The following is a 22,093-nucleotide window of genomic DNA, read 5'->3' as shown; positions in this document are numbered from 1 at the left end:
TAATTATTTTGGCATACATATTTTGACATTTCAATCAACAGTGAAAAATCAATTTTCAATATCATTTCCCCTTTATTTTTGCTGGGGCACAGATGTGTTTCTATTTCCTAATATTGAGTATTCACTTGTAAAATTGGGTTTATATTAGTATTTAAAAATGCTTTAAAAACTGCCTCTAAAAGAATTATTTTAAAACTTTCTTCACTTCAGTAGTTCTGAATACAGAGTTACGCAAACCTTTTCTGTTCTGTATTACTTAGTTTATTCATGACTATTTTCATATTATTGTTTTCTTGGCAACTAACCCATGCATCCAGCTATAAAATAGTTTTAGAAAATAGTTTTAGAAATGCATGTTTAAAATGTCATTTTTTTATCTAGCTTTTAAGAAAATGCTCGCTCCTTTACAGATGTACTAAAGAAAAATTAGCTACTTTGCTTGCAACAATGCAGTGACGCAGAGATGCAGGATGATACGTGCAATTAGATTAATAATTTGAAATACGAGTTTTATTTCTAGTTGTTGTACTCCACAAATAAATGATCTAAACACTATAAAAAGCACTCATCCACATGAGGATTTCAGTCCCTTTTAAAAAAATATAAAACCTTTAGTTCAGTACAAAAGAATGTTCAGCACACTAAAATACATTGCTATGATGCATTAAATATCAATACGGAGACAATCCACAGACTCTCGAAATGAGCTTTTCTAATAAAAGCACAGGGCTCATTAAAAATTTATCTCAGAAGAAGCCTCAGATATTACTTACCAAGATCCTTGACTTTCGGAAGTACATTGTGTGTGAAGTTTTTATATGAAGCTATTTTCCCTTCAGGGGAAGCAATTCCCACATGAGATTCATAGATCCTTAAGCTTTTAGGCTTCTTAGGAACAGGATGTCTCCGCTGCACAATGGAAAAATGATTTGGGAATAAAAATGTGAGAAGCTGTCAGTTATATTAGACAAGAACTGGTAATCTGAACCAGCACATTCACTTTAAGATAAATGCAGCTGTTATATAACAAATCACATAAATTCGTAGGGTGGGGGGCAAGGCAACTTCAGTCTCAAGACTGGTATCATCCGTACAATTTCCCTTCACAAAACTTTCTCTTTGGTCATGATAGTCCCTTGCCACCAACCGAATACCAAAATGGCCAGGTTTAAGGGAGCTGCTTGGGTTCAGCCTTGAAAAAGCCTTTCCCAGGAAAAAAAAAAACATCACCAGTTGGAAGGAATGTTTCGTTTCGATTCACCTCTTGTGAATTAAACCACCAGGTTTGTTTGTTTTTCCCAAACCTCTCCTGCCAGAAAACCTTTTCCTTGTTGATTTGAGTGCCGAGTACCCTCTCTGTGTTGCACAGCATTATGTGGTGTGATTTAAAGTAGAACCTCAGTTGACACAGGGCACTGCGGACTGACCTTTAAGAAATAAACAGTCCTAGGTGCACTCTCCACTGCCCATCTCAGGTGCTATAAATGGCGGGTGAAGGATGGCCATGGAACTATTGGCTGTTAGAACTTTGGTTACCAGGGAGACCTTGATCAGCTTCCAGGGAAATCTAAGGTTCCCAGCAGCTTGTTGGAAAACAGGTGCATGTTTTAAACTTATTTTTTAACTATTGTTGGCAGGCACATTATCTGCTCAAAGTGTTTTTTTTTAATATAAATTTTTATTAATTTTATTTAATGATAGGAAGCACAGATGAGATTTTTTTTTGGGGGGGGTAGCAGTCAGGGAGGTAGTACAACACTTTGAGCAGATAATAATAAAAATTAATAATATCTGCTCAAAGTGTTGTACTACCTCCCTGACTGCTATCCCCCCCCCAAAAAAAACTCATCTGTGCTTCCTATCATTAAATCCAAAGGTTATTTTACTGAGCTTATTAGAAGGAATACTGCAGAAGGAACATCATGAATTAATAACCAATCTTTTGACTGCTGCAAAAATTGTAATTGCAAGGGACTTGCATAACTCTGTAAGGCCTGCCATACCAGAGTGAGTTACAATATTGTGGAGTGTTGCCAAGATTTTCAAAAATCACAAAGTTTATAGGGCTGCAACTTTTTATGCAGCTAACAACTTTTTATGTACTTTTGGAAGAGTAAACACGAATAGGTATGGATATTTAATTTTTAAATTTTGTATGTAAATTTCTACTTTGCAAACAAAGCTTTTTCTTTGTTTATCTGTATCACTGGAACTGATACTTGATACATCTTATGCATACCAAATTAAACATTGAATGCAATTTCCCTGAAAACCAACATACTTCAGAACACCACAAGTCCTACAATCTCACAATAAGATCTTCAATTGCCCCGAGTTTGTTAAATAACTTCTGTAATCATGTTGGGCAGGGGGCGAGGGGAAGGAACGGTAACTCAAAATACAGGGACATGCAAGGATTCCATTTGCATGCTTTATGCCTCAGTGTATAAATAAAAAAGTGAAACAACCACTATGAAATCATTTTTTCAGCTTTTACTTGTAAAAGAGCATCAGATTCCAAATATAGTGGAAAACACCGTTTTTTATGTAATTTCAACCAAAGTATTACAGCTAACATTAGTCTATTTTCCAGCAGATCTTCCACCAGCTTACCTATTTATACAAATGCACAGGCACAAAAAGTGTACCAAATTCATCTGCAGATGTGTGTATGTGGTTTGAATCACTTTCCTAACTATTAAAAGGAAAATGAACACATACTCCCTTCTAATAAGTTTATCTTCTGTGTAAAACGTTATCTAAGGCTTTGCAATTATTACGAGTAAATTTGGTATAAAAAGGCCCATTTTTAGATGATCAGAAAATGTAAATTTAGAGGGAACATACCACTCACCAATACCCAGCCCATCCTATATTCCTAACATATTTAAAATAGCTTACTCTGTATGGGGTTGGTGGCTCCCAATTTACCCAGTCATAGTTCACATTGGCACCCTGAGTTACGTATCTTGCCCAGGGTGAAATACGGTAGAGGACTTCTCCACTTCTGCTTTTGATAACCACCTAGAAAATTAAATATAAAAAGAAATAGACAAGGTTAAACTAAGGCCAGAATTATACATTCTAGGTAAGGGGAGGGGGCTGCTACAAAGTAGTAGCTTCACATTTTCTTCGCTTCCTCTGTTTCTCTGTAACATTTTTCAATTCAAAACATGACTGGAAAATATCATGAAGAGGCAGCCCCACAGAGGGTGCACACAAAAAAAGAACTTTAATACAAAACTGGTAATGGAGGGGAAAACCAAGCAGCAAGCTGCTGCATATAATACAAATTTGAAAATAAAAACACATGGATGTATCTAGCTAAGTATCCCCCCCTCCCAGTAAACCCATTGAAATAAATTAGCTTAAGTTAGTCATGTCCATTAATTTCAATGGGTCTACTCAGAATGACTAACACTGAATACAACCCACTGTGACTGAGAGCAGACTGAGGTAACGCCTGGTACGGAGAGCCAGGAGGGTCAATATACTACAATGCCATCATCACATTGCAAGTTTCTCCATCCCTCAAAGTTGCAGACTATTAAAAGTGGGCTAGAAAAACACGCAACACAGTGTCCTTTAGGTATTTTACACTACTAAATGTTTCTGGGAGAGGTAACTTGAGGCTGATAGCAGCAGCTACATCTAATTCCACTGTACAATTATTATTATTTTACGTTTTCATTTGCAAAATATCTAAACTTACTGACCCCAATTTACAGTATTGTAACAAATCACAAAAAAACCCAAATCAAAACAGGAATTCCTGGAGAAAAAAACCTGGCATTTAGCCAACAGCACATTGGGACTGTATTTACAAGAAAGCTCGAGGTTCCAAAGCACACATTCATTCATTATTTTTAAAGCAAATTTTATATACTGTGTAATAATAAATAAATAAACCTCTAATCAGTTTACATAAAATGGTATATAATATTCAGTGAAAATAGTGGCAAGTATTAAAAACAGTAGACACAACAAAAATAGAGAGTAAAATCAGGATCTTGAAAACAAATATACATAATAAAATTTAGGCTTGCCTAAAAAGAGGTTAGCAGGTGTTGGTTTGCACAGGGATCATCTCAGTGCCAGAGTACATGTTGCCATGGGTAGGCTACCAAAACCTGCCTTAGCAAGTGATCCCTATCCCTACCTGTAACATATTATAAGTCTCACAACTCTGCCATGGTTGCCTGGAACATGCATTGAGAGTGAGTGACAAGACTCTGAATGCAATGATAGGTAGGCTCACATTATGGTAGTGCAGTTCTCGCTCATCTCTTCGTTATCAATGCCCCACGAATGTCACCACAGAATGTAGGCTCACACAGAGGGACATCTATATCTTTGGGACTCTTTCTCCAGAATGTAAGCAATGCCTAACTTTGGGTGTTTCCACTCCAGATACCAGGCAATAACTTTCTATTTGTTTATGCAACTGGAATGAAGGCTACCATCAGACAGACAGAATATTAATCTCTCTCTCTCTCTTAAGTATATGCAGTACTATTCATCAACTGTGTTTTTAGTGAGTATTCCAACTATCTCTACTGGGTCAACTTGAGAACTTTACAAAAATATGGAAAGAAGGCGGAAAGAATGGCCAAGATACAATTGTTAAAGCAGGTGTGGTCTGGAGGCAGTCAGAGGCAAACTGCAGTTATCTATGGAGTGTTCAGACTGAGGAACCAGGTCAAATCAATTGTGCAAAAGACTATTGACTCTTCTGATTTTGTGTGTGCAGTTTTATTCGTATCATGCTAAGAAAACCTATGAGCAACCATTTGTGCCATACCTGTGTCTGCTCTATAGGCAAGCAAATAACAGGGTCATAATAGGTCATCTACATTAATTATGCCAGACTACACTAAAATACCAGGTGAAAATTATCCCTAGGAGTCTAACATCCATGATTACCTATTATACCACCAAATACAGAATTTCAGGGAAAGGGCGTATGATTCACACATTTAAATAGGATGAGGAACAGCTGGACTCCATCGCACCTTTTTTCCTACAGAAAAAGGCAGTTTTTATTAGAACTTTTGGTTCACTTTATATTCTGTAATAGGAAACAACATACCATGGGAGGCACATTCATTAGGTCAAAAGCCAGAGAAAAGAACTAGGCTAAAGCAGCATGTTCTATTCATTTCCCACCAAGACCAATGGTTGATGGTGTTGGGGATTTTTTAAAGCCTTCATTCTGCAAAAACTAGTGCAAGTTCTGACAATTGTATCCCAGTCCTATATTGCTATAGAGGAAATATCAGACTTTCCCATAAAATGGAAATTCTGTTTGAAGCAGCTGTAATGAGCAGTTCCTCAAAACTGTTCATTCGGGGAGGGGGGATCACTAAGGTAACACAGCAGAATTGAATGCTGAATGTCATTAAGATTTGGAACAAGTTGAAATTATTTTCTCTTTTTTGCAATCTAGAAACAGGTCTTTCTGAAATCTAGTTTAAGGGGAAAGTTTAATGTGTTAAATACAGATACTGGGCCCTCGGGTTTCTCAGTTTAAAACTCCTGCTAAATCTTTAGGTTGAAATGTATTACGGAAAGAACCCCTGTTTTTCTCCATCCCCCATCCCTCAGGTTTTAGAGTTTAAGTAGCACACAAGAGAACCAGTCCTTAATTAAATGATGAAGCCAATATGAGCTGCCTTTTAAAGTGCTGTACAGTGAATAATAAAAGGGCTTACTAGGGTGATCCTATACTAGTGCGTTTCAAAGTTTCACAGACATACTCGTAAGATAAAAATAAAAAGTCTAGCTTTCAGCAAAGCCTAAAATGAATAACTGGCTGTTGTAAAAATGTAACTCTCTCTCTCTCTATATATATATATGTGCATGTCTGTACATGAACCTTCCTGCTGGTAAGGAAATCCATATCATAACCCAGATGGCTTGCTAGTGTTGCCAAGCACTGGGACAACTGACTCAGAAAATTTTCTCCATTTCCAGAGGGTCAGTCCATGTTAGTCTGTTGACAGCAAACACAAGATATAAATTCTTTTCTTTCTCTGCCTCCCCCTTCCACACACACTTTGCAGCCTGTTTTGAATATTCTGAACAGCCTGTATGACATTTGAATTCTACATCTGTATCACTGTCCTTGCCAGAACAGGAACTAAAAATAATGTACACATTCTTATTTCCTGAAAGATAGAGTCCCAAACCACTAGGCTACGTCAACAGAGTCCGTTATCCTTCCCTTTCTTCCAGCAAATGCAATTTACAACAGCATTTAAATCATGTTTACTGGTAGTGTTGCGGCCTCAGATTCAATCTGCTGGGGATGAATCTCTTCAAACTAAAAAAACAAAACAACACCCCCCTCAGTCCGTATGGTTACCAACATACAATATTTGTAGAAGTCATAGAACAGAGAGAGAAAAGAGAGAGATCCGAAAGTCTGAATCTGTTTCAAGAAAAAGAAGCAGCAAGCGAATAATAAAATGGAAATGATTATTCAGGGAACAAGGTTTTATGTTGAGGAAGCACATTTTGTCATTTGGAGGTAATTTGAAAAGGGCAACGTCTTTCTTCAACTGTAAGTGAGAAGGAGCAGAACTAGGTGGCCAGAGGCATTCTAAAAACTTCTGCAAAGTGCAATGCCGCTTACTATTCCCAGGCTTAATATCACCTGCAATGTAACTCCTGGATAGATAAAGGCATATGAATGGCTAAACTATATTCCATGTACTCAGAATCATTAGAGCATACATTTCAGTGCAACGTACTTTCCATGCCATGTGTCAATCACTTTCATGCGGCAAAGTCAAGGGGTGAATAGCTTGCAGAACATTCTGAGGACATTATCTTTGCAAAGACATTCTAAGGAAACCTCTCTAGTTTACTTATTTTTATCAGAAATAACCAACTGGTCATCGGCAGACTCGTATGCTCTTCACACTGTATCTCCTATATATTTTGCAAAGTTGTGTTTTTTTCCCCGTTTATGCTCTCTCAAGATATCATAACCAAATGTTGGTTAATTCCTTAAACAAAGGAGCAGTTTTCAACCGGATGCAATTGGATAGCATTTTGAGAGTCAATATAGCAGACTGAACCTTTCAAACTACAATGACTTTAACCACTGATTTCAAAGCTGCACTGTGTTTTGGGTTGCCTAGAATTCCCCGATAACACTGGGTATGAACCTTCTAGTTAAAAATAGTTTGATTAATTGTGTGATCTTTTTCTAACATCATTCTGGGACCTTCCAGGTGTTGCGGGACTATTAACTCCCATCAGCTCCCGCCAGCAAGGGCAATAGTCATGAGTGATCACAGTTACAGTCCAACAACAGACTCAGGGTGGTGTAGTGGTTAGAGTGTTTGAACTAGGACATGGGAAACCAAGGTTCAAAATCCCACTCAGCCATGAACCTCTCTGGGTTAGCTTGGGCCAATCACTCACTCTCAGCCTAACCTAACCTCACAGGGTTGTGGGGAGGATTATAAGTGGAGCAAGAGAACCATGTAGACCACCTTGAGTTCCTTGGAGGAGGAGGAGGAGGGATATAAATGCAATAAATAAATGAACACCTAGGGGGACACATGCCCCTTATCAATTCCTTAAACATGCAAAAGATTTAACAGAAACTAGAATTTACTCATTTAATCTTTTTTCCCCATCTATGCTTTCATTTGAAATCTATGCTTTCCATTTCCCACCTTTCCTGGTAACTTCAACACGATTCAACAAGATATGCAAAGATATAGCAGATGTCCTGGCAAAAACAAAAATCCAGAAAGGGCATAAAAGGTGCTAGTATTTGCTAATACTGAGAGGTATTATCTCTGTACAAGTTTTTATTACTGGCCAAGGCAAAATGCTAACCTTCCTACTGAAGAAAGTCCCTACAGTCTATCTCTAGGACTGTTACTTCCAAGGAACAGTCTTAGAGGGAGAACTGAAAGATGCAGAACAGAAGGGGGGGGGAGGGGAACGGCATGAAATTTCCAGAGCTAGATCTTCCAGTTCAAATCCAGTTCTGATATATAACACTCTTCCTGCATGTCTATAACAATGGCTCATTACAGGCTGTCACAGCAGTCCCAGGTGTCACTAAGAATTTATATTTAAGAGACAATATTAAACGTTTCACCTTGCCTGAAGGTTTTAAGTTGAAGATAAAACGAGAGTTACCAACTCAACCTTCACTCCTCCAAAAGAAAAGTCACTGAACACACAATTTTGTAGATTCAAAACATTTACGCCTTTGCACTTGGCACTGATTCAACAACTTTTTCAAGTAAGCATTACAATCTAACTGGTGCATACAGAGATCATGCTCATAATCTATTTGATAAACACAGAGCATTTGTTTTAAGTTCAAATGTCTGAAATGAATTTTAAAAAGTAGTTGAAGAGGTAAATAAAAGAAAAGTTAATTATAAATGAGGTAATCAGAATAAGGTTGCTTTTATAAGTGTTAATTAGCTAAATCATTTTGTACAAACAGAAGCTTCGCTGAACAAAACAAAACAAGGAAAAAATTACGGTCCCCATATAAAAGAGTGGCTGCCCTGAGAAAAGAGCTCATTGGATAGATAGACTCAGTTCTGGAATCTATGAAAACTAAGAACAAGCAGGAAGACAAGTTCAAATATATTCTATATCTATCTGCTATTTCATTCCCTCATCACCACCTTCGCAAACTGGTCATCTCATCAGGAGTAGAAATACCACAATGCAAGGACCTCTAGCTCCTAACTCAGAAGGATGCCATGGGCAATAGTATCAAAATCTGCCAAGAAAATCATCAAGAGTGTCACACTTCCACTTGGGCTGGTCATCCCACAGAAAGTCATTTCTGCTCCAAGTCAAGGTCATCCGAGAGAACATGCAGCTAGAGAGCAAGCAACTATCAATTCAAACACTGTGCACAGGAACTGGCGTATAGGTTCTTTTCAGAAGTAGTCTAACCATAGTCCCACCCCCTCTTGCAAATAAGCTCCTAAACATAGAATTCCAAGCACAGTGGCATCTTAAGAGTTGTATGATGGCATTATATTTGCAGTTTTGTTTTCAAGCCCTTTCCTAATGACGCCCAGCATGGAATTCACTTTTTCCAATCCCCTCATTTTTGGAACTGTTCTTCTTTTAAAGTAAAATGCTACCAAGTTGGATTTTCTTGGCAATAAGAGGAGGAGGAGGAGGAGGAGGAGAAGAATATTTTACTATTTCCAATCGGTTCAACAACACTTATCTTTTATCAGGTCCCTGGCACTATTTAAGATTAAGCCCAGGGTCACTGCCCCACTGGTGAGTTCCATGACCAACTTATCTAGGACACATTGGTAGCCTGCCAGCTCACGATGGTTAAGCACAGAGGTGCCCCACCTTAAAGTGGATCCATGCCTGGTTGAGGCAAGAGATAGAGCCCTTTTAGTGGACATGCCAATATTATAACACCTTGTCCCAAGGTGGCCCCCTTTGATTAGTGAATGGGTTTCTTTGTCTGTTTTTAGCCTGCCAGGTAGAAAATGTTTCATCTAAGGATTGTGTTATCTGCTGAGCCTGTCTTTGTTGTGTTTTGTTTGTGATCATGTTGTTTTACCATGATGCTGTGATTTTAACCACTGTAAGCCACCTTCAGGAGTGTGTGTCAGCAGAGGGAGGGTCTCTACTACTCTGGATTAATTGATGTGGTTCACAAGTTGGTGCGTATTCAGTACAGTATTTTGTTGTTGGCTGAGGGGCATTGTTCCCAAACTGGAAAAAATATGCTCAATACAAAGCAAAAAAGGGAGAGTGGAAGAATTGTTAATACAGTCAACTTCTAGCTTGCAAGAAGCTATTTACGCACCATTTGTATACTACAGAATTCTCAGTCCTACAAAGAGGCTTGCATCAATGTGTACCTGGAGTCTATATACCGGTACATAAATCTCACCTGACCACTGCATTCAGACAGTGATAAAGAGACAGAATTGATCAAAGGAACTGCTAGAAGGCTGCTGCCCGATTACTGCATAGAAAATCCCTCACAATACAAGCTGATAGATAGTTGTAAGGTGTAGCGAGCAAAACACTGGAAACTCTGGAAAGCCTGTGGTTTTTGAACTTCAATAAATAAAAATTCAGGGGCTTATATTTACAAGTTCCATCCAGATTCCTGTAAAGGAAATGCGAAACATGACAATGCAACACTAAATCTCCATTCAACCTTATTACAGATGTTATGATACAGATACTACTGTATCTACCCCCTTAAGCATGTGCTGTCACAATACCCCAGACAATTGAGGCAAGTCACCAACCAAGCACTTTGTGTTCTTCTAACCAGTGAAGCGTGTACCATTCTGTTCTGTTGTGTCAGTCAGGGAACTAATGATATATGGACTATTTTCCTAGCTATTCTTTGAAATTCTTAGACATCGTTGCTTCATACAGAATCAAGTTCTGAGACATGTTAAGGCAAAAAGGTTTTTCTTTTTCTTCCTTTTCAGAATATCTACTTAAGCATTGATCAGAATTTTTGCCACAAGTACAGTTGTATAGAATATATTTTCTAATACTCTAATATTAATAAGGAGGGAGAAGTCTGTGAAACTTTATGAAATAATTTTGTTGTGGAGCAATGCACACACCTCCTAATGCAGGGGTAGCTAATATGGCACCATCCAGTTGTTGTTGTGACTCTAACACTCATCAAGCCCAGCTGGCATGACCAAGGGTCAACAATGATAGGAGGAGGGGTCTGATAACAGCTTACCACATTGGCTAAAAGGTAAAGGGACCCCTGACCATTAGGTCCAGTCGTGGCCGACTCTGGGGTTGCGGCGCTCATCTCGCTTTATTGGCCGAGGGAGCCGGCGTCCAGCTTCCGGGTCATGTGGCCAGCATGACTAAGCGGCTTCTGGCAGACCAGAGCAGCGCACGGAAACCCCGTTTACCTTCCCGCCGGAGCGGTGCCTATTTATCTACTTGCACTTGACGTGCTTTCGAACTGCTAGGTTAGCAGGAGCTGGAACCGAGCAATGGGAGCTCACCCCGTCGCGGGGATTCGAACCGCCGACCTGCTGATCGGCAAGTCCTAGGCTCTGTGGTTTAACCCACAGCGCCACCTGCATCACTATCCACATTGGCTACCCATGTATTAATCAAGACCATGTGTTTTCACATGGGAATGTACGTGTGTCTTCATGGGTAATATATATATATTCAAGAGAACCTAAAGAGACTGGGTTTCAAGTAGCTCTGCAGTGCTTTTCAGGTGTTCCTTCGGCCTGCACAGCTTGGTCCAACCAAAGGGCTCTTGAAGGCATTTTTCTATGTGCTTTGGGCCAGTTTCTACATGCTTGGTATCAGCGCCTGACATTATGAGGCAAATGACAGGGCCCACAAAGGTTGATACCAGCCTCCTTTTAAAATAATAAATTAAAGACCTGGGACGGTAAAGAGAAGTGGGACAGGTGGTTGAAGCTGCCATTATCTTCCTTAACATCAAAGCCTCAGAGCTCTGTGTATATCAGCACGGGAAATAAGCAAGATAATGTGCTTGCCTAGCACCAGGGGCGTAGGAAAGGGGGGGCGGGGGGAGGTTTGCCCCAGGTGCCAATTATCAAGGAATAATTACTGCCCTACTAGGGCGGTTCATAAAAAAACTTTTTTAAAAAATGCCTGCTCCAAAGGTCTTATCTTACTACACTAGGGATTATATAGCTATATATGAACTTTCATGCATATCAGTTAATATCTTAACCCTCCTCCACAAAAATAGCTGTTTGCTTGGCCGTTTTCCTATGTCACGAAGGCTGAAATTTCAATTCAGTGAGCACTTACTGTTCCCAACCCTAACCCTACGAAAACCATCTAATTAGACTTTAATTTGATTTTGACATGTTTTTAGGAGGTAATTTAATTATTGTTTGGTTTTTATACCAATGTTATGTATCTGATGTTAGCCGCCCAGAGCCCACCTTCGGCCGGGGAGGGCAGGACATAAATAATAATAATAATAATAATAATAATAATAATAATAATAATAATAATAATAATTATTATTATTATTATATTTTATTATTATTCCTTTGTAAGGAAAATATGAAATAATGTAAAACCATTTTTGCAGGCAAACACACACACACACACACACACACACACACACAAAACGATGGGGGGAGGGAGGTGACAAGAAATTTTCTGCACCGGGTACCACCTGATCTTCCTACGCCTCTGCCTAGCACTTCCTTTTTCAGCACTAGCTCAAGAGAGCACTGTGCAGCTGGACTGGTACTGCTTTCACTGACACCATTGTTGCCCTCCACTACTGCAAGCTGTCCCCCTTTGGGGGTGGGGGTCAAACAAAACTGCACTTTCTTCCTCAAGCCCAACACTAGCCCCAAGTGTTTGTCTATAATAAAAAAACACATCTGCAGAAAACCCAGCATTCCTTACATAGCAGTATATCATATATTGCCAGTTAAGCTTCACAATTATTATCCCTTAGGAATGGAGTGCCTTTCATTCAGAAGTAATTTGGGAGCTAGCAATCTCTTGCAAGGCAAGTGAGCCTGAGGAATAGCAGCATGGTCCAAGGCCGCCCAGGAAGATTTATGGCTTGGTGAGGATTTGAATCTGGGTTTCTCACATCCAAAACCAGTCTGTAGCACTATTGTATACTTGAAATAAAGCAACTGAGCTGAACTTATAAATCAAGCAGGCATGCCCTAGCTGAAACAGCTTATGGTGCAAGACATCCAAAGTAAGTATGCAAATAAATAAAATTTCTGTCACTTTGACAAGTAGACCAAATTCCAGTTGCTGTTCTGCTAGTTTTGACAACACACCATAATATAATCATGGGGTGGAGATGAGATCACTTGCTATTGTCTAAAGCCTACTTCAGATTATACACACATACACACACACAAGCACATATATAATCGGCTACCCTACAAATCGCTCTTTAAACCACCTTGGCATGCAGTCATTGAAAATAGCTGTTGGCAAATGTAACTTCTGAGCAAGTGACTAAAATACAACCGGACATCAGAGACTATCATCATGCTAAATACTGTTTGAGTGGAACAGCTTTAATATAAATATGCAAATGTCAGAGAGACTGGTTATTTACAAGGACAGTATATAAGAAGCTATTATCTCTATCCTCTGCAATTTATAGCATTCCATTAGCCTGACATTTGTGCGCGACACAAGATTTGATGAATACACAATGCAGAGAAACTGAGCTGAGCATTCAGGGAGCACACACCATATTTGAAATGAGATAATGAAGATAAAATCCTAGGCTGTGGCCTGAAGATTTCTCACCAGTTCCGGAGGTTTGGTATGCTTAGTCCTCTTGGCAACATATTTCCTGTCTTTCAATCTCTGTACAATGAGGAACCTAATTGCAGAATGAGGCTATCAGCAGAATCACACACAAGCTCCTCTTCATGTGCACATCTGTTGATTTTCCCCCAGAAACTGCTTTGAGCACAAAACATAAATAAAATGACCTAGCAACATACAACAGCAAGAGGCTAGCAAGCCGAAGCATAACTGCAAGGAAAAAGGGAGCTCAGTTCCAAATGTAATTTGAAAGGTGCTGTCTCCCCTTTGCTGGAAGCAAGAATCAGTCACCAGAGGCTAATGCCTTAATTCTCTGGACTATGCATATTAAAACCTTGGTCAACCTTTATCGGGACACAAACGGCTCTATAACAGGTATGATGGTGATCATAAACTGGCACACAATCCCTCTTGGTGCAGCCTATGATCGAGATCCTCAAATGCAAGGGTTAAGCCTGGGAGTGAATGTGTGACGCCTGGCAGATGAGCGGATGGTGCCTGGTAGTTGAGAAGGCAAAGCCTAGCTGTGCCTAATGGAGGTTCAGGGTTGCAGCCTGACAGACAGGAGAGGTGGAGTTAGCAGTGAAAGTTCCCAAGCTGAACAGAAAGCATCATATCCAGATAACAGATCATTGCAGGCCCCAATAGAGCAAGTGTCCCTGATCTCATGATACAGTGGTACCTCAGGTTACATACGCTGCAGGTTACATATGCTTCAGTTTACAGACTCTGCTAACCCAGAAATAGTGCTTCAGGTTAAGAACTTTGCTTCAGGATGAGAACAGAAATTGGGCTCCGGCGGCGCAGCAGCAGCAGGAGGCCCCATTAGCTAAAGTGGTGCTTCAGGTTAAGAACAGTTTCAGGTTAAGTATGGACCTCCGGAACGAAATAAGTACTTAACCTGAGGTACCACCGTACTTCAGTGTGCAGACAGAAAGGACAGAACCTGCCACTGTCAACATGTTCACTGTGCAAGCAGAAATAATGAGAAAAGGGGGCTACAGCCTGCTTCTAAATCTGTAGGTCTGCCCTGCCTACACTGCTGCACAGGCTGCTACTGCCTACCTCCTGAGCTTCAATACTATTATTATAAAACCCTGATCTGAGGCTTTTTGGGAGGTGACACTAGTTTTGGAATCCCAGTGGGTTGCCATGTCCCTCACTTCTGGAAAGGACAAGGGCATGGACAAAACTGTATTTGTCTGTTAAGAGCAAGAGAGTTCTTGTTATTTTTTTAGTGCTGCTGACATTTTAATACTTGACTGATGCTGCTTGATTACTTTTTATTGTGGTTTTAATGTTGTTAAGCCATCCTTTTATATCTACTCTATCTATAAAAAGGAGGGCAATAACTGAGTAAATGAATACTAAGGATCAATAAAATAAAAATAAAAAACCTAAACAAAACACCAAAGCAGCAGAGTGAAAAATCGTTAACATTAATAGTATATCTAGGTGTTGCAGCGATACCCTATGTAAAACAAGCTGGCTGAGACTGCAGGGCATTCTATAGCCTCTTGCCTGTGTCACTGGTCCTCTGGTCATCAGGGTGGGATGCACAGGATCTATGGCAGTCAGTTCCTTCCCATACCACATCCCAACACCAAAGTGGTGCTTTGGGTTTTGTTCTTTCACCATATTTAGTCTCTTCCCAGGAGCACGAAGAGTAGGAGTAATGGCTTCTGTTGATTTGATGCAAGATACAACTCTCTGTGGCAGAGATGGGGATAGTATGTCTCACTGTGGTGAATCTAGCAGTAAGTTATGTTCCCATAAGTTCTCCCTTATTGAGCAATTAATGAATAAAGCTAAAAATATTAGCAAGCTAGTGCTCTTTAGTATTTAGTTATTCATGAATTTTTCAAAAAAGGAAACATACAGGGGGGTGTAGAAGGAAAAGGAAGTTACAAGAACAAATTTAAGCTGTGGTGGGAAAGACAAATACAACAGCCGAAAGGACAGTAACTTTCTATTTAAAAAGAAGCATGTGGTTACATTTCCATATGGAAATTCCAATGAACCAGATGCTGCTAACACTGTCCCCTGATATTTTAGGGTTAGCTACCTATTTGCATTTGGACTTGTATTAAATATTTAATATAAATGTCAATGGCTGGAAAACAAATTAGTCATCCCCCCCCCCCCCGCCGTCAAGCAAGTTCATCTACCTACTTGTATAAAGAAAATGAAAAAGAGTTTAAATCAAGGAAGCAAAGTCTTATCTCTAAAGCAGGTCATGCCTTGATTTTCCAAAAGAGGGAGATATAACTCCATTCGTAGAAAGACAAAGTCTTTCCATTTCAATAAAGCACCTAAAACACATTCCAGTGAATTATTAAAAACCAGTAACTTCTCTCATTTTACTTTTGCATTAAATGTCACCTTATGTGTCATTACTGCTCTATTCATTAAAAACATGAATCCAACCTTATATTCACATCTAGCCTGTGTTAAATGAAATGTCTGATCATGATTGCAGAAAGCAAAACATATATAAATACAAATGGACTAAAGTAACAGAGCTCTATCAATAATTGTGGGCAATAATTATCAGCTGTGCTAGTAATCCTACACCTGTTAGTGATGTGGGTGAGTGCGTCAGGCAATCCTCCCCCACCATGGCTTGCTTCATTATTCTTCTCAAGCTCACAGAAAGCTCTCAGGAGACACTTTGTTACCCCTCACCCCCCCCCCAACATGAAAGAGTTTGTCTCTTTCATCTTCCCTATCACTTTCCCCTTGTGCCCTCAATCTTTCCCAACATCAGGGTCTTTTCCAGGGAGTCTTCTCTTCTCATGAGGTGGCCAAAGTATTGGAGCCTCAGCTTCAGGATCTGTCCTTCCAGTGAGCACTCAGGGCTGATTTCCTTAAGAATGGATAGGTTTGATCTTCTTGCAGTCCATGGGACTCTCAAGAGTCTCCTCCAGCACCACAATTCAAAAGCATCAATTCTTCAGCGACCAGCCTTCTTTATGGTCCAGCTCTCACTTCCATACATCACTACTGGGAAAACCATAGCTTTAACTATACAAACCTTTGTTGGCTTAGCTATGTCCATTTCCCCTCACTTTTCGGGGAAGTCTTTGTTCTCCAGTCTACCTGTGAAGCTCAATGTGTGAAGAGGTTTGAACTGGTTGTTCCAACTCAACCACATGGCTCTCATATGACATTCCTGAGTTCCTATACTAATAATTTAGGAAAGTTCATCACTTTGTAACTATGAAAAGCTTTCCAGCCTATGCAACTGTTCTGAAGTACATGAACATGACCTTGGAAACTTTGTAAGTAAATCATTTTTTAACTTACCAAACATGGTCTTTTCCTGTGCTGGAGGAAGAGGGAAAGAAACCTTTTAAAGGGATATTTTGGAATTCACTTTAAAAGGCGTATTTTAAAGGTTTAACAGCCTATATTCCCATGCTTTACTTTTCTGCATAAATTTTGACTTTAAATGTCTGCTGGGGTTGTCTAGCCAAAGAGTACTTCCCCAGACTTGGATCATGGCATTCAAGAATTATCCTCTCTATAGCTTGTTTTTTAAAAATTCACTTTTGCGCCAACAGAGTCATGGAACTATAGAGTTGGAAGGAACCTTGAGGATCACTAGTCCAACCCCCTGCAATGCACAATCATCCCTTTTTGAGCTTGAACCACCAACCTTTCAGTTAACAGCTGCACTAGTATTTCGCAACAAGCTGTTGAATTCTCAAACATCGATGTTTCAAACCTACGGATGAACAAAACTGTCTTCGAAAACTTTGTGGAAACTTTTAATTGGGTTCCATAGAACACAGGAAGTCGATTCAAGGTTTCAGAGACACATGGTCCTCTCACTAGCTCTCTTTCATACCCTGCTGGCCACATTTTGCACCAACTGCAGATTACTGACCATCTTCAAGGGAGGCCTTGCATAGAGCACATTATATTAGTCTGGAAGGTCCCTAAAGTGTGGGTTATTGAGGCAAGGATATTCAGGAATGGCCATAGCAAGTGAACCAGCCAAAGCTAAGCATAGACACTCCTTGCCACTGACACCTGGGCCACAAATGACATATTTGAATCAAGCAATACCGCCATACTATGTACCTGTTGCTTCAGGGGGAGTGCAACCCCAACCAGAACAGACCGGCTCCCTAACTCCCAAGCACTGGAAAGTCACCCACAGCACCTTTATCTTATCAGTATTCAGTCTCATGTTGTTGACTGTCATCAAGCCTATCCTTTCCTCTGCACACTGGTCTAGCACCTGTGAATATCAATCCACTATACATGTCATTTATTTCCAACATTTAAGTCCTTGAGGATTTCTGCCACAGGATTTTGTTTTAATATTATATTCAATGCTGTCTTACTTAGAGACTACATACATCCCTATGATTATAAAGGAACAATATTAATGACTGATTGAGGGTCAAGTCAAGGTCTCCTTGGGTTCACTCAAGGGATATTGGGTACATCTGGAAAAGGAGTTGCGTAGATTAGCATAACATTTACTGAAGATCCACTTTTTAAAAAATATTGTGGCCTTACTTACTCAAACCTTTATCTCCCTCACCTTTATTTCTGGGTCTAGGGGCAAACACAAGATACCCACACACACTATACAAGAATAGCAGCACATGGCTAAATAAATACAATATAATCCAGCAATAAAATTTTATAACTATCAACAGTTCTTTTGTTTCCAAAATCCTCAAGATTATAATCCAAATTTTAATTCTAAGAAACTGCACATATAATGTTGACATCCAATCACTTTATGAATACACCACCTCGGAAGCACAACCCGCAGCCTAATTAGATTTGCTACCACTTAAATCCACTTACTTCAACTGGGACTAAATTGGCTGAACTCCAAGTACCTTGGCTTAACTGAGCTGCAAGTCAGGCTGTCAATGTGAAAAGAGTGTTCCAATTCTGTACCATTCATTTTCATAACAACCCCCGAAAAAGGTCGGACATTATTATCAACCTCACAATAAATACCCTTGATACTGTTCTTGTGATAGCAGTCCAAGCAAGTAAAAGGCATTATCTGGATCCATTTAGTAATTACAACCACTGTTTCCCCAATGAGGACAATGAACTAGTGAGAGACTTCCTTTCTGGAACTTTTGGCTGAAGTTCCACCTGTTGCCCAAATGTAGAGCTGAAACTGCTGAAAGATATAAAGCAAGCAGGATTCTGCAAAGTTAATGTGAGATGGCAAATTATTTATATAAGTTTCAAAATTCAACCTTTATTATTATTTGCTGCAGCTTCCTGTTTAAGTAAGCATTTTCACTACAAAGGAACACTTTTCCAGACTCTATTAGTGGTACTACTTGTAGTGAAAGAATAAATCTGATTTCAACTAGAGTTACTATATTCGAAATAAAAGTTCCCAACAGGAAGTATTTCTTTGATGGAGGAATAATGGCCTAACTACAAAGAATAATAGAACTGTAGAGCTGGAAGGAAGAGGGGAATCTAGTCCAACACAGGAATGCAGGAATCTTTTGCCGAAGGTGGGGCCATAACCCTGAGATTAAGAAGCTCCATGCTCTACCAACTGAGCTATCTGGCTCTAATTGTGTTCTTATTGGGTAAGGGTGATGTTTATCAGAAGTGCAGTATGCAGGGTAGGTTTGAGCTCCCACCCATCATAGCAATAAAGATCCCCACACACCTTGGTGAGAAAAACACCCAGTGGAACCAGTGAGACCCTTTTTCTTGAGCCAAATTGCACCACATGAATGGGTGGGGTCGCTGTGATCGTACCAAGGGTTAAATCTCCTGTCCTTGCATTCTCAATGAATATCATCCCTATGTCTATAACTAATTGGGGTGGGGGAAAGGACATGATGTGCTGACAACTGATGCAATTAGGGCCATGTGTAGTTAGACCCCAACAAATTATGGCTTCTTCACAATACAGCTTTTTAAGAAAATGTTGTTAGGTATAGGTATAGCCTACATGCAGAACAAATAGTCTATACTTTATAACACTGTGCTTCTTAAAGCAAGAAAGTCTTAAGCTGTGACCAGTATAAGCCAGACAAACTGTTTCTTTTGCATGGCCTATCTTGTTTTCAGTTTAGGAATAGAGAAGCCAGAGTGGAATTCAAATACAGTGGTGCCTCGGGTTACATACGCTTCAGGTTACATACACTTCAGGTTACAGACTCCGCTAACCCAGAAATAGTGCTTCAGGTTAAGAACTTTACTTCAGGATGAGAACAGAAATCGTGCTCCGGCAGCGCGGCAGCAGCAGGAGGCCCCATTAGCTAAAGTGGTTGCTTCAGGTTAAGAACAGTTTCAGGTTAAGAACGGACCTCCGGAATGAATTAAGTACTTAACCCGAGGTAACACTGTATTAGAAAAAATGGAAATTAAAATGGCTTTCAATCAAGTGTATGTGATTACAATATTGTTAGCTTAACAGCACTGGGATGCATTGGGGAATACCAAAACATTTAGTTAACCATTAACTTGGACAAACCAGGTCGGTGCTTTATTTTCAGGCAAACCAATTTAGGTTCATGCTGGATTGGGAGAGAGGAGAAGAAAGGCTGGTAGAGGGTAGCTCATACATTTTCTCACAACTATTCACACCTCCCAAATCAATACTACTCATGCTCTAGAGACATAGAATCATAGAACTGTTGCTTTGTTTATAGTGTTTAATAGATTATTATTGTTCTAGTGAAGATTTGTAATTGTTTTACTGATGAGCTGTTAATCATGCTATGACTTACATTGTATTTGATATGTTCTATTATGTTCTAGTATTTTATTGTTCTTATTTATTGTTTGTAAGCCGCTTTGCGATTTGTTTGAATGAAAAGTGGCACAGAAATGTAATCGAACTATGAAAAAGCTTTAGACTGCCCTGCTACATGGCATTTTATTTATCTATTTAATATTAATAAGTAATCTATTTTATTTCAAAAGCAAATTTCTTCTCAAGTTGGTTTACAGCATATATCTCAAAATACAAAAAGGTACTAAGTTCAGTAATATGTGGCACAATCTGGATTTTTAAACATTTATTCAGAACATTCCGAAACCACAACTGTGCAGCAATTGAGGTAACTGCAATTTGTATTTAGGAAAATAATAAAAAGGGGAAAGGAACAATTTTAAAATTGAGTTGTACGTTTAGACCTCTGGGGACGCTTTGAAACAATGTCAAAGATCTAAAATTGGTTCAGTGAAAACTAAAATTGTCATAATAAACCCACTGAACAAATAAACTTCACTGAGCTGTTGCACTGCTCAGTTAGCTACCCAAATCTCACGGAAACCAATGGGATTTAAGCAGCCCATGTGTAGGACTTCAACCTGGCCTGTTAAGTATGATAGGGGAGAGGCAAGCAGGATTTCCCCATTTGCCTCACCATTTCCCCCAATGCATCAGTGTCCTCAGAGAGTTGTTGTAATTATAAGACAGAAATGACAACAATTCACTTACAAGGAAGGAAGGAAATGCAAGCATCCCAGAATATAATTGGAGGTGCTCAATATGGTCCATTCCCCTCATAATACAGTCATACCTCGGGTTACAAACACTGCGGGTTGCGCATTTTCGGGTTGTGAACCGCGCCGAACCCATAAGTACCGGAACGGATTACTTCCGGGATTTGGCGGTTGCGCATGCAGACGCAACACTTCAGGCTACGAACACTGCGGGTTGCGAATGTGCCTCCTGCATGGATCAAGTTTGCAATTGGAGGTATGACTGTACCAGATTTTGGGTCTTCAAACTTTGCCTCCTAGTGCTCAATGGAAACCATAAAGAACCCTATCTGGATAAATCAGCCTTTGTGGCTTGTTTCCTTGACCATGCCGGAGTGTGACAGAACATTGAAAACTGACATTTTAATGGATAACTACTTCAAACATTAGAAAAATGTCCATTGTTAGCTTAGTGTGTGTCTGAAGAGAGACCTTACATATTTTAAGGTTCAAAGTAATGGGTGCCGGCTCCTTCTTCTCAGGGAATGCAATAACTTTACCCACCCTCCCCCCAAAAAAGAATGGCAACCTTTCAAATACATGGATGAAATACAAGTGGTCCATTCATCACCATTAGGGTTGTGGGCTGTCCTGTTTCCTACCCATGAAGATCACTAGTGAACTTCATTATTGACAGTCAAGCCAATTCCTATCTCCATAGAACCATGATTGTCTTTAAATTCACCCTAGTAGAACTGGTAACTAGAACACCAAAGGAGAATATGGTACCAAAAAAAGAGAACAGTTAAGCACAGGTATTTTTGAAGGTGACTACAGCAGAGAAATGTGTGTTATTTGTTCCCTCAGCTATATGGTTAGGTACACACACACGGCCCATTACAGAAAGACAAATTAGAACCGCTTCTGCAGTACCTTTTAAACAAACACAAAATTAATGAAAGAGCCAACTTCTCTTTTTGTTTGATTTTCATCAGAACTCAATTATAAAACCAGCTATCAAAAGATAATTTCCCATTAGGAGCTTATCCATGATACCTTCAGAAGACAATTCTGAATCCATGCTTGATATTTAACTGGTAACCTCAGTCATTTATGAATTCAACAAAGCACTAATCATTTAACATATGTATAAAAACAAACAGGATCTCTGCTTTAAAATCTCCAATGAAGGAGAATCCACCACCTTTTGAGAGAATCCATTCTACTGTCAAACAGCTCTTACCAGAACTATTTTTCTAAGGGGGAAAACTCACTATTAATGCCTCCCTTTTTATCTTATAATGGCAATGGCGCTCACCTGAGAGGTGCTGGAACTAGT

General features: G+C 39.5%; 1 protein-coding gene across 1 annotated transcript in view; it reads right to left on the bottom strand.

Moving 5' to 3' along the window:
* The window catches only part of GBE1 (1,4-alpha-glucan branching enzyme 1), a 147,244-nt gene that overhangs the window by 81,702 nt on the left and 43,449 nt on the right, over positions 1-22,093 (bottom strand). Inside the window, 2 exon segments of the mRNA XM_077927261.1 lie at positions 774-909; positions 2,902-3,024. Coding sequence (XP_077783387.1) covers positions 774-909; positions 2,902-3,024 — 259 coding nt within the window.

The sequence above is a fragment of the Podarcis muralis genome, chromosome 4 (genome assembly GCF_964188315.1).
Source record: "Podarcis muralis chromosome 4, rPodMur119.hap1.1, whole genome shotgun sequence".
NCBI lineage: Eukaryota > Metazoa > Chordata > Lepidosauria > Squamata > Lacertidae > Podarcis > Podarcis muralis.
The sequence above is the reverse complement of the archived record's forward strand: the minus strand, read 5'-3'. Positions and strand labels throughout refer to the sequence as shown.